The following is a 12,914-nucleotide window of genomic DNA, read 5'->3' as shown; positions in this document are numbered from 1 at the left end:
TAAGAGTAATGTGAACATCTGGCTCAACACAATCCTCTTAAAGCTCTGATGCTCTGTGACAGTCATATTATAGTCCCCAAGAGAAAGCTCCCATAAGATCTGGATGCAGGGAAGAATAGAGACACACGTACATAAGTCTTAACAAACTTTGGGTAAGGCTCATGTTTTTCTAGGTTTCTTTTTCCCTCACTCTCCAGAAAAAGAAATAAAAGGTCTCAATTGAATTAATTTCATTACCCTTGTGAGAGTATTATGAAGGGGGGATCCAGGTTCATGTAAAATTAAAGATCATCAAAGAGGAATTGAGGAAACCCCCTACTCCTGTTGCCTTTCTTTCCTCACTTTCCCATGCCTTCAGGCTTACCCCTGCTCTGGGATATTAAGTTACCTAAATGATGGCAAAGAAAGCAAGTAGAGTTTGTTTTGTGAAGTTTTCACAGAAAAGAGAAAATACATAAGGAAAACCTTCCCAGAGCTCTTGCCAGGGCAAGGTCACCATCAGACTAAATTACAACAATTAGACAGATCCAAGAGAATGTGTGCAATTCATCATTCTTATTGAGAATTGAGTCTCTTTTATATAAATTATGCCAATATATAAGTTCTTATCTTTTTAACTTAGTGTTTTGGCAAAACAACTCTATGAAGTTGTTTTAGAAAGTTCAAGAAAATGCGATCTGAATTCATAATCTAAAGTAGACCTGCTTGTCTGACACTAATATAGTGTGTGAACTTTGAACTTTCTTAACAATTCATGAGTCTAATTCAATACTCCAGTATCTTTTAGTTTTACATGGGAAAAGGCCCACATGTGTTTAGCACTTGCCTTTAAGCACACTGTGTAAATAATAAAGAGAATTCTGGCAAAGAAAGAGCAAAAATGCAAACTGCTGACATTCACTGCAGAACTCACTGATGCACTAAATCTTGTCTTCTTCAACAATGCTCCTTCCATGGCAACAAGAGGAACGTTAGGTACAGGGTAAGTGAAGAAGGGAAGAAAGGAACATCAAGCCTGATGTTTGAAGCAAGCTGTCAATGACATATATTTCAAGACATGAAGTTTCTGATCCTGTTTCTGGATTAGAACACTAAACTAGCTCCAGCAGGAAAGTGTTTTGGCATGTGCTCACAGAATGTTCCTTCAGCACTGTGGACTTGCTGTTCAGTTTAATGGCTCACCCCCCCCCCCGCCCTGCTGAGGTAATTAAAGTGTTCTAAAGCCCCTTCAGAACTCAAAAATAGTTTCTGTTTGCTGGGCAGGTGATAAATCTCATTCAGCCTGACAGAAATTTAATTACACTTTCTTCATGAAAACACCAGGGATAGCCATTACCTGGATCTCACGAAGCCCAAGGCTTGCAGACCCCCCACAGTTGAAAGGTTAGGGACTAATAACAAGTTCTTCATCATTGAAATGGCTGGAAGGCCTCCTTAATGCAGCCAGGCTAAATTGGACTGAAGAAAAATTGATTTTGGATTTTGGGAAAGGCAAGATCATTTTTTTAACCACTGCTCAGAAATAGCACAGTCAGTTTGGCCCCATTAACATATCACAGAAGGCTTTAACAAAAAAAGAAGTGCTTTGTTTTGTTTCGGTTTGGTTTTATAGACCTCTTTGCTCCACTCATTGCAGTGTTACAAGATGGAGGGGGAAGAGAATGTTGTTGTACACCTGGACACATAGCCCAAAGTGAAGCTGCACAGACTAGAGCATGAGATAGCCTCTGGTTCTCTGGCTCATGGTGACAGTGAGCTCACACTGATTCGGTCAGGACAAGGCCTGCTCTTCATCTACTACAGAGCTGTTCATTGTGGTGCCGAGGTTACTGTAGCTGCAAATCATCTTCCTTTCAAATACCAGAGAGGCCAATGTCAAGATGAAGCATAGCTCTATACCCAGACTTCACAATTCATGGGCCTGATGAGACATAAGCCAGGCAAGGGACATGGAGAACGATCCAAACAACCAGATTATACTTACTCTAGACCCATTTCAGAATAAATCAGAATTGTAGTTGTACCTAGCTCTCAGACAGAGGGAATTCCTACACATCTTAGGGTCATTAAGAACCAGCCCCCATCTGCTCATTTCCCTAGGCCTGATTCCAGACTATCATACATCACAACTATTCCCCTAGACCAATTCTAATTTACACATCCTGTTTTGTGGGATTAACTTTTGATGTTTTCTGCATTGGGATTATGTTGCTTATTGGATCTTTTGACACCTTCTAATTTCCTCACATTAAAAAATACTTAATCTGTCACATTTCTATATTCCTTCTCCCTCATGGAGATTTCACAACATTCATTTACATCTTTGCAATAAAGTAGTGTCACAAAATCAGGATTAGAAATCAAATATGTAAATCCTAAAGGTATTTGAAATACTAGTTCAAGTTATCTTAAATTTGATTGCAAGAATTTATAATTCCATGGTGCAAAAAGCAAGGTCTTTGAGTAGACACAAATGGCTCACAGACTGCTGGCAGCCTGGGAACGCCCCAGAACTGCTAACCTTGCTGTGTGGTGGTGTTTCATTTCCCCTGCATGTCTGCCTGGCTTTTGTTTGTTTGATTTGAATTTGATTTTTGTGGGATATTTTTGCATGTTATTATTGGGGCTTATGTTATAATTTAAACATTGTTTTCTTCCTCTACATCTGTGTTTTCCTTTTTGTTATTTTTTGTTTTGTTTTGTTTTTACTAGGCGACCCCCTCCTGCAGTTCCAGGACGGCCATCCTAACCCCCATCATTCATCTCCTTTTGTTTCCAACAACATGTCTACCCATGGTATTTAAAAGCTTTTTGTTTGCACTATATGTCATATGTACATAAAAACTTTTATTTTTGATCCACATCTGTATAAAAATAAAGTTTATTCTATATAGAAAATTATGTGTCCCTTTCTTTTTCTAAAGAAAATAAGCCAAATTAAAATAAGAATGTGTTTCAACTAGTGCCAGGTAAGGTGAAAAAAATCATAATTTGTTTTATTTTTGTTTTGCAGAGACAAGGGTTTCATGTAGCCAAGGCTGGCCTTAAACTCATGATGATCCTGCTTCTTCTACTTCCTGAGTGCTGGAATTACAGATGTGTGTCACTATGCCTAGCTCCTGAAAAATGACAGTTTAATATAGTAAGGAACTTACTATAGAGTTATGATTTAAAATGCTCTGGCAGAGAAAATGTATCTTTAATTGAAGTTTCTGCCTAACAGAATTGTAAAAAGATGGAGAAAATTCTGGGTGAGCAGAAAAGGCACAAGACAATGATTTCAGCCTGCTTTCAGGAATCCCATTAATAGTTAGTTATTGCTATCCCAAAATATTTTCCTATTGTCATTTTTCTAGGCACTCCTATAGATGGAAAAATATATAATATTAAACAAGGAACTGTAGGCCTGAAATACCTAACCTCACAAATTCTATTTGGCAAATTCATGGAAAAAAAGATTAACAAGTATCTCGCAAAATATAAGCCCAATAATGCAAAGAATCATTGCCACATTGAGGGAAAAAATGATTCTTTATGATGTCAGTAAAGTGCATACATACACTCTCTGAAAGAGAGAGAGAGAAAGGGAGAGGGAGGGAGAAGGGGGTTGAAGAAAAAGAAAACTTTTGGGGCTAGAGGGATGGCTTAGCAGTTAGGGTGTTTGCCTGCAAAGACAAAGGACCCATGTTCACTTCCCCAGGACCCACATTAGCCAGATGCACAGGGGGGCACACACATCTGGAGTTCATTTACAGTGGATAGAGGCCCTGGTGCACTCATTCTCTCTCTCTCCCTCTTTCTCTGTCAAATAAATAAAATAACTAATAAAAAAAGAAACAGAAAGAAAACTTTTTAATGCATCAGATCTCAAAAATGCCAATATTGAAATTTTAGGCCATTTTTTTTATTAAGTAAAAACTTTGTATGGACACATTATATGTTAGTACTACCATCATTTCCCTCCTCCCTGCCTCCATTCTGCTAAGAGCCCTCCTCAGTGGGATTGCTGGTATTCTCCCTTGGACTTTAGGTTATGAGATGTGAGAGCATCAGTCAGTCACTGTAGGTGGGGGTGGAGGACCATGCCTCTGAATATTCCCTTCCAGTCTGTGGCTCTTACAATCTTTCTATCCCCTTTTACACAAAATTCCCTGAGCCTTGGTGGGTGTGCTTTAAATCTACTTTAGTGTTAAGCTCTCAGCAGCTTCTGAATTTCTGCCTTGGTGCATTTTGAGTATCCACAGTGTCTGTCTTCATCACCCTGGCACCACAGGTTGTCAGGCTCACCATGGAAGCAGCACTCTTACTCATCTTATCAATTCCTCTATGATTTCACCCAGGCACTGGCTGGTGTGCAAGGAGTAGTTTATCTCCTCAGTTCTTGCTGCACACTGAAAAATAAAAACACATTTCCACACACATACATCTATCAGCACAGGGGAACTAGAAGTTTAGGCCATTAATTTTTAACTATTACAAAAATCTATTCAATAAAATGCTTATCATTTAAAGTAATATAGTAAATCCTGCCAAATAAAAGGTTTTCCACTTTCATGTTTTGGAGAATTACATGGTCTACATTTGAATTGATAAGTCACCCTTCTCAGATACCATCACTTGAAAATGCCTCACTTGAGCTATTTAAAATACATTACTGCACATCATTCTTTGGACGTGGTGTTCCATTTACTTCATTGGCATTGCATTTACATTTGAGACAGGTGAGCCCTAGCAAGGAAAGGCATGAGGAATATGTGGGCAGGAATCCCCGTTGTAAAAGTAAGACTTCTCATTAAAAACACTTCTTTGATATATTTTATAATCATGGAAAATGTTAATAAAAATTAAAACAAAAACACTTCTTTGAAGCTGGGTGTTATGGTGCACACCTTTAATCCCAGCACTTGGAGGCAGAGATAGGAGGATCACCAGGAGTTCAAGGCCACCCTGAGACTACATAGTGAATTCCAGGTCAGCCTGGGCTAGAGTGAGACCCTACCTAAAAAAAAAAAAAAAAAAAAAAAAGAACTAAAAAGGAAAAAAGAAAGAAGAGGAATTCTAGTCACAGCATAATGACATGATTACTTTAGGCTTGAACTGAGCAGAACTGTGTTCTCTTCCTCTCATTTTATAGGCAACAAAATAAAGGGTGAAATAAGAGAAGCCTGGGATAAAATTAAACTATAAGAGAAGCCTGGGATAAAATTAAACTATACTAAAGTTTATTAATATACATTTACTGATATTAGTATTCATGTATTTCAAAATGTACCTTTCTCCAACTATCTATTAATTCTGTCCCTATCTCTACCTAATAGAGTTAGGAAAGTATTATATTTTTCTGAGTTGATCATAACTCAGGATGGGGAAGAGGAACCAAGCTGTTATTCTTTTTTAAAAACCATAATATTCCACACTGGAAAGACTGGTCAGTGGTTAAGGTCTGCAAAGCCTAACAATCTGAGTTCAATTCCCCAGTACCCATGTAAAGCCAGATTCACAAAGTAGTACATACACCTGGAGTCCATTTGCAGCAGCTTGGAGGCCCTGGCATAATATTCCTTCTATATTGTCTTCCCTTTGCTTGCATATCGGATGTTTCTGGGACTCATAATAATCTCTCAGTAGTCACCAGAGAAGTCACAGAATAAAAGTAACATACAAAACAGTCAAATAAGGAATTTCAACATATTACTTTAATAAATGAAAGGTTTGGTTATCTTTCTGGAAAGATGTGTTACTGATCCAAGTGCTAATGTAGCTAATTAAGTCCTTAACAATATTATCCACTTTTCCCCAATCATGAGTGAATGTTCCAGAATGTGACAATTATGCTTTCTGACAGAGACAATGGGACTCATTTCAGCCAATCAAAGAACCAGACTTTTCATTCCGAACAGAATAACGTAATGCAGAACTCTAAGCCACTCAGGTGTTGGAGGAGCAAAGGTTGTAGTGGTATTGAAACTGCAGGTGTCTGCTAACTGCTTCAGTGCCTAACAGAGAAATTTGGATTCAAAAGGTTATCTCCTCCTGCAGCACTGGGGGAACGGGAGTTCCCTATTCCACTGCTAGAAACACCTAGAACACCTGAGAAATGGCCAAAAAAAGAACTAAAGGTAAGAATTTTTTTTTTTTTAATTTCAATCCTTTCCTTTTGGGGTTTCACTGGTATCTAAATGTCCTTAAACCTTGAGGACCATAAATACAGCTGAGTTGTGTTTCAATAGACTATTTTAGAAGTTGAAAGGCAAAAGAAGTATGCAAGTCTGAATTTCATGCCTGTGGCAAATACTAGAGAGAAAACAAGAAAGGAAGGATTTATTTTCCCGCAGTTTCAGAGTTTTTAGTCCAAGCTCAACTGGATCCACCACTTGGGGTCTGAGGTAAGTCAGAACATCATGGTGGAGAGAATGTGTAGGCAGAAGCTGCTGTCTTATGGTGGTCAGGAGGCAGAGAGGAGAAGGTTCAGGGGACTGATACATCTCTAATATCCCTAACAAGGCCCCACCTCCTACTCTTTTCACCTTGAGTAATGCCATCATATTATGAATCCACCAAGGGATTTGCTCCATGAATTAGCTCAGGATCCAATTATTTCCCAAAGCCCATCAGCCAACTAGGGAACACATTGGGACCACAACAAAGACGGAAGGAAAGAACTGCTACTTATTTACAGTCAAGGCGATTTTAATAAGTACTGAGTATGACATAGTTCAATGTTCATTACCTTATGGTTTGAAAAAGTTCTGTACTTGCCAATGTCTTTTATAACTCAACAGGAAGTGTGATACAGTCAACTTCAGAAAACTGATCTCGCATTCTTTAGTCCAGTTACCTGAGATTCTGAGGTAAATTCTCCCAACTATAAACCCATTTTTAAAAGTTAAACTCACAGAATCAGAAACAGTAGCAACTGTGTGCTTATTATAATTTACCTACTCTATATCCCAGTAAATAACATGGAATTCATAAAACATTACTTCACCAAATTCTCACTTAAAGGACATGCCAGCTGCTTCAATTATCATAGTCTACACCTGTTGTTTTATTGCTGATGTTGCATAATGCTACAGGTTACTATTAAACTATAATATTTCCACCACTTTGAGAAGATCAGATTCAGCAGGTGGCAGTCTACTGGATGGGTCAGGACTACACACAACTACTTCCATACTCCGATTTAATCCAATTTCACAGTGCATGATATCAGATGCAATTTTCAGCCCAAGTTCACAGCGTCAATGAGACTCATGAATGTGAGTCATGAACAAACACAGAGAAAGCCTCAGCAAGCCCCAGAAAGCAGAGACAGGAACCACAAAGGCACCGGGTTCCACCTCCCAAAACAGTGCTTTAAAAAAAAAAAACAGGACCATTTTCAAGTGCCAATACACTACAAAATCTAGACTTTTATTTTCTTCTCCCAGTGCTCACCTATGAGAGTACATTGCAGAAAGCAAGAGAGAGGGCAAGTTAGAGCTACTTCTGTCTGCCCTTTTCTTTTTTTAAAGACAAACATACTTCCAACTTTGTACACAAAAGCTGCCTAGGCCCTCAAGGTTCTGTTTATTTGGCAATTTAAAAAGAGTGGGAGGCCCACAGAGTTCTCACTTGCCAGAGTCCAAATGTGACTTGGACACAGCACAAGGCCCACAGGCCATCCTGGGGTGGCAAGTAGCTAGCCAGCGAGTTTGGGAAAGCAGAAGCAGCAACTTGGCCCCGGCTTTTAAGGGTCCCAAGAGACAAGTTTCCTCGACATCAGCACTGGGGACATCCATAGCAGGATGGTCAAAGAATTGGTGATCTGGTCTGTTTAGAGCAGTAAAAGACCACAAGCTGATCCTGGGTAGCATTTGAACCTAGATTCCAACTGGTGGCAGGAAAGTACTTCTTGGAGCACTTTTACTCCCACACTTACCAATGGGCACAAGGAGGCAGTGGTGAAAGAATGGCCAGGCCTGCCAGGCTGTGAAAGTGGTGGGCATTTGGGGAACAACTGCTTCATAATTATTCCAGCTCTTGGCAATCCTCCCACTCATCACAGTAATGTACCCTGAAGGAAAGGAATGTTCTGATTTGGTTAGCAATTGCCATTGTTTCCCAAAGTAAATGATCCAACATTGATGGCACCTGGGAATTGAGGAAATAAAAAACAGCCAAATATATTGACCTACTCCTAACCAGCATGCTCCAACATGCCTTGTGCTGGCTCTAATATACCTCTTGTTGCTGCTGAGCGAGCTCACCTACACCCTCTTAGTGGTGGAAGGAATGTTCCTCCTTGGGCTCCATGTTCCAAGAATCTTGGTTAAACCCTAAGCGCTGCTATTACTTTGCCAGGAATCAAGCTTTCTAGAACACCTCAACAACATTGCACACTTTTGGAAATTCACACAATTCTCAGGAAGTTTGTGCCATGAGCTCCAAAGGGTTCTTGTCAAAATGCGTTTAACCCAGAAAATCCCAGGAATCCCATTAGTGAACCACTGTAACATACTCCTGATGACCTAATTTGAAATCAAACCTGCCTTGAAGTGAAGAGGAGGCTCTGAAAGTCCACACTTCCCCACCTACCAACACTCAACATTCTTAGCACACTGTTTGTCTTGAACTATCTGGGACTTCTATTAGTGTTCCTTCCACCCAGCCTGTGTCAGCCCTCTCAGAACCCCGAGATTTGTACATTTCCCTCTACTATTGTCCCCATATGGTTCTGTGCGCATTCTTGGCCCCATCTCTCCAAAACTTTTTATGTCATTCCACTGTGCACTAACTCAGTGTCCATGGTCAATAAAATTACTAGCATCTTCAGCCTGTTCTCTAGGAAGTGTCCTCTACAATATTGCTTTACTTATAATTTCCCTAAGGGCACTGCTTCCTCTATAACCTTCTCCAAAGATAGGAGCAAACCTCTCACACACTCCTCATACTTCTGAGTTAAGAGTGGGATAGTTGTCCTTATTTTCTGGTTTTGCTTTATTTCTTCTTCCCTGGAACTCCCCTGCTTTTAACCTCTTAACATCGTAGCATACCCTACCTCACACTGCTCTTACCTCTCGGGCTACAATCCATCCCATCTTATTTCTCAATGATTTTAGCTTCTGTTTCACTGTTACTTCCTCTGGGGTACTTCTATCCTCATTCATGGACATGTTAGTATACTTACCGATAATCCACCCCATCCTGACCTTCAGTTTCTTGGCCTTCACTCTTCTAATGATGTTGCCCTTCAGCCTCCCTCATCTATTCACCTTCCAAATTTTAACCTGTCAATGCTCCAGTTTCCACTTCCCCTTCTATTGTTCTAACCTCTTGGCCTCTTATCAATTGACATTTTCTGCTATGCTACAGCCCCTGTCTTTCACTTCACCCTAATGGCCCTTCTCCTTACACACTGGAAATTCCATAGTCTATCCTTGCATTGTTCCTTCCCACCTGTTACCATAGACCAGCTATCCTTCTCTCTGTCCTTCCATTTGTGCTCTCACTTTCTTCTCACTTAGTCAAGGATATTACCCCCAGTAACACTTATCTCTCAGTTACCACTCTACAAATTCATTGTTACTGGCATAGAAACTTTCTGTCTTAATATCCCCGCTCAATTTTGTACTATTTCCTGGATCCCCTTTGAAGCTAAACTTCCCAAAAGTCTTTGCTACTACAATTTCTCTATTCTCAATTCCATGTCAAATAAGTTGCCATTCCACCCACCACACCAAAATTGTCCTCTTTTCAGGATCCTCAGGGACCTCCTCCAGGTTAAATCCAATGTTGAGGTCTCAGTCCTTGACTTCCTTTTTGACTGGCCCCAATGGGTCACCCTTTCCCTCTTCAGTCACTCTCTGCATTTAAGGTCCAGGACAAAACACCTCCTGATTTTCTCTTGCTTCAGTGGTTTTGCTGTGAAGCTTTTTCCACTCAACCTTTGTAGCTCAGAGTTCTTGGTCTTCTTCTTTGGTTTTTGTCTATAAACACTTTCTTGGTATAGATTTGAGGCATAGTACGAGATGGTAATCTCAAACAGCACATAATATTAAATAACATATTGTTTAAAGTATACAAAAATCTGTATCTCCATTTCATGGATCACTCTCAAACTCCGAACCCTTATCTCTTGCTCCCTACTCAACATTTCAGTCTGGCTATCTATGAGACATTTCAAACTCTACAAGCCCCCACATGGATTGACCTCCCCAAAACTCTCCATGGCCATTGTTAGTTAATAGCAAATCTAGCTTTAATTCAGTTGGCCAAAATCTAATTTACAACTGTGCTCTTTCACACCTTCATGAAATCAAATATACCTAAATGTCTAATTGGCTTTATTTTCAAATTATATGCCCCTTTATGACCATTTTTCACCACTTCCCTCACCATCACTGTGTTCTAAGGTACCATCCATCTCTGGCTTAGATGACTGCAAAAGCCTGTGAATGCTTCTTCCTCTGTCTGTTCTTGATCCATAGCAACCACAATGGGCCTTCAAAATGTATGCCAGATCATGCCTTGTTCTACATGACCTTCCAGTGGTTCTATTCTCACAGTACAAACTAAAGACCTTTCAATAGTACAATAACATTCATAATCTACCCTTCCACATCATCTCTTTGACCCCATTCCATGTTCTCCTTGCGGTTCCCCAAACATGGCACACATCTTCTGTCTAGAGCCCTGGCTGTTTTCACTAGCTGTTTTCTGTGCCTGGAATACTTTTCTCCAGTACAGATTAGTTTTTCACTTCTTTCAAGTCTTTGGTTAAATGCTAGCTTTTCCATGACTATGGCAGTCTCTAATACTGCCACTTTTTTTTTCTTATTTTAATAGTATTTATTGTTTTCCTTTTACATTTCTTATGTCTCCTACTCATCTCTACTAGGTCAAGAAACATAAACCTTTTTATTCACATACATATTCCCAAGCACATACGATACTTGTTATATAGTAAAGCATAGTATTTGTTGACTGAATATATTCTCAAAGCCAATCACCATAAAGCACTAATGCTAGAAAGTGCAGAAGCAGGCTTAGGTGGACAGGAAGTTTTTTTTTTTTTTTAGGGGTAGGTGAAGATAATAAAGGATAAGGGGATGATGACAGATTTGACTATGCATGAAAAGCAACCTCCTACCTGTTATTTAGCCCTGAAGCAATCCAGCTATCAGAAAAGCAGAGCCCTAACCTAACCTATAAATATATCCTTAGACAATTCCCTACCCCACTCTCATTCTTAGTTTCCTAAACTGTAAAGGAAACACTTCTCACAGGATTATTACAAAAAAAGAATAAACAATAAACACAGTGCAGGTTCGGGTCTTGTGACACATTGGTGCTCAAAGATATAGATATTATTAATAAAATCACAATTTACTATTTGCTTTCCCAGTTTATGGAGACCTCAGACTGTGTAGCTATTTCTCAAGCCACACTTCAGCAAGAATATCACCCCTTTCTGAATGCTTTTATAAAATGGAATATCAATAACTTCCACAAGATGGCACTGTATCCCAGCTATACATCCCTGAACTAAGTGGGTTTGAAAAGTTGCATAATTGTGTAGCTGATGCCCTCTGCTGACTTGTTTCCTTTTTCTTGTCCTTGAAACTTTCTTGGGCTTTGAAAATGCAAATAATCTTACATGCAACTTCGTGTATGGCCACTTAGTATAGACACTTAAATGCATAGCTGCCCAAAAGTTTTCTGAAGAGTTTACAGTACTGATGTAAGCATACAGGCATAGCACCATGATCTCTACACAGAACCACTGTTCATGTTGCTACACACATGCATGTCTTCTAGCTATCTGTGAATTATAAATTGTCCACTTTATCACAAAATAAGGCTTGTAGCTCTGCTTCTCTTGGATGCCTTCCATCCCAACTTCAATGCCCAACACCTGTGTTACTTCAGCTTTCTGTGGCAAAACCCTCGAGATAACATAGAGGAAGGATTTGCTTTAACTGGCAGCTTCACGGTCTTCAGTCCATAGCTTGTTGGCTCTGTTGTTTGTGGGCCTGTAGTGAAGCAGCAACAGACAAGGTGGAGCAAAGCTGCACCTTGTAAGCTGGTAAGCAGGGAAGATCAGGCCAGAAGAGATGAGTCAATTTTCCCAGTAGCTTACCAGACTAGATTATACCAATAATCTTCCAGGCCAAAATTCCTGCCAGACTTAATGAAGCTTGCTACAGGTAAGTCTTATAATCTCAATAGCAGCAGTCTTTATTCTCCTGTAGATCATCATCTGATGAACAAATCAACATTTGCTTCACTTTTTGTTGTATTTTTTTTTCTCCCATCAGGGTTTAAGGAATACTAAGCAATTGTTTTAGCAGTGAACTACAGCTCTCAGTCCTGCCCTTAGTAATTTTATAGGCAATGAATTAAGCGGGAAATGGCTTAGAGGTTATAGGCAATGAATACCTCTTTGAGCCTTCCTTTCAGGCTGTGTTCTAATCCACTTTTCATAGGGCAGCCTCCTTAACCTTTGATCTCAATCGTTTGGATTATTCTGCAACCACAAAACTAAGTAAAGTCAAGCACTTGTGGATTCCCATTCTGATGGTGTGGCAGGAAGCAGCTGCAAATGACACATTCAATTCACCCCACTATCCTAAAAGTGGTACACATTTATTGAACTTTATGCTGACTGACGACATGGATGGTATTGCCATGTAAGTTCCCTGAAGTTGACAAATGGAAACTACAATCAGACAAATGTATTAAAACATCAAGTACCACACTTTGTATCACTCTATGCTACAACCAACCACCATCATTTAGTGTGGGACTATCCAAAAACAATCAGTTCTGGCAGTCCATCAGACAACAGATGGATGCTTTGGGTGCCAAAAGTCACTAGCTATACACTAGTTCAAAATCCTGTTCAAGAAATTTATGAGCAACCTGTATTCAGA

General features: G+C 39.6%; 1 protein-coding gene across 1 annotated transcript in view; it reads left to right on the top strand.

Annotated features, from left to right (window-relative positions):
* Positions 1-2,856, top strand: part of Dnm3 (dynamin 3) — a 531,619-nt gene extending 528,763 nt beyond the window's left edge. The window contains exon 22 of the mRNA XM_045142169.1: positions 2,713-2,856. Within this exon, the coding sequence (XP_044998104.1) occupies positions 2,713-2,749 (37 nt within the window). The 3' untranslated portion in view covers positions 2,750-2,856. The remainder of the gene's footprint in view (positions 1-2,712) is intronic.
* Positions 2,857-12,914: the final 10,058 nt, after the last annotated feature.

This window comes from Jaculus jaculus, chromosome 1 (genome assembly GCF_020740685.1).
Source record: "Jaculus jaculus isolate mJacJac1 chromosome 1, mJacJac1.mat.Y.cur, whole genome shotgun sequence".
Lineage (NCBI taxonomy): Eukaryota > Metazoa > Chordata > Mammalia > Rodentia > Dipodidae > Jaculus > Jaculus jaculus.
The sequence above is the reverse complement of the archived record's forward strand: the minus strand, read 5'-3'. Positions and strand labels throughout refer to the sequence as shown.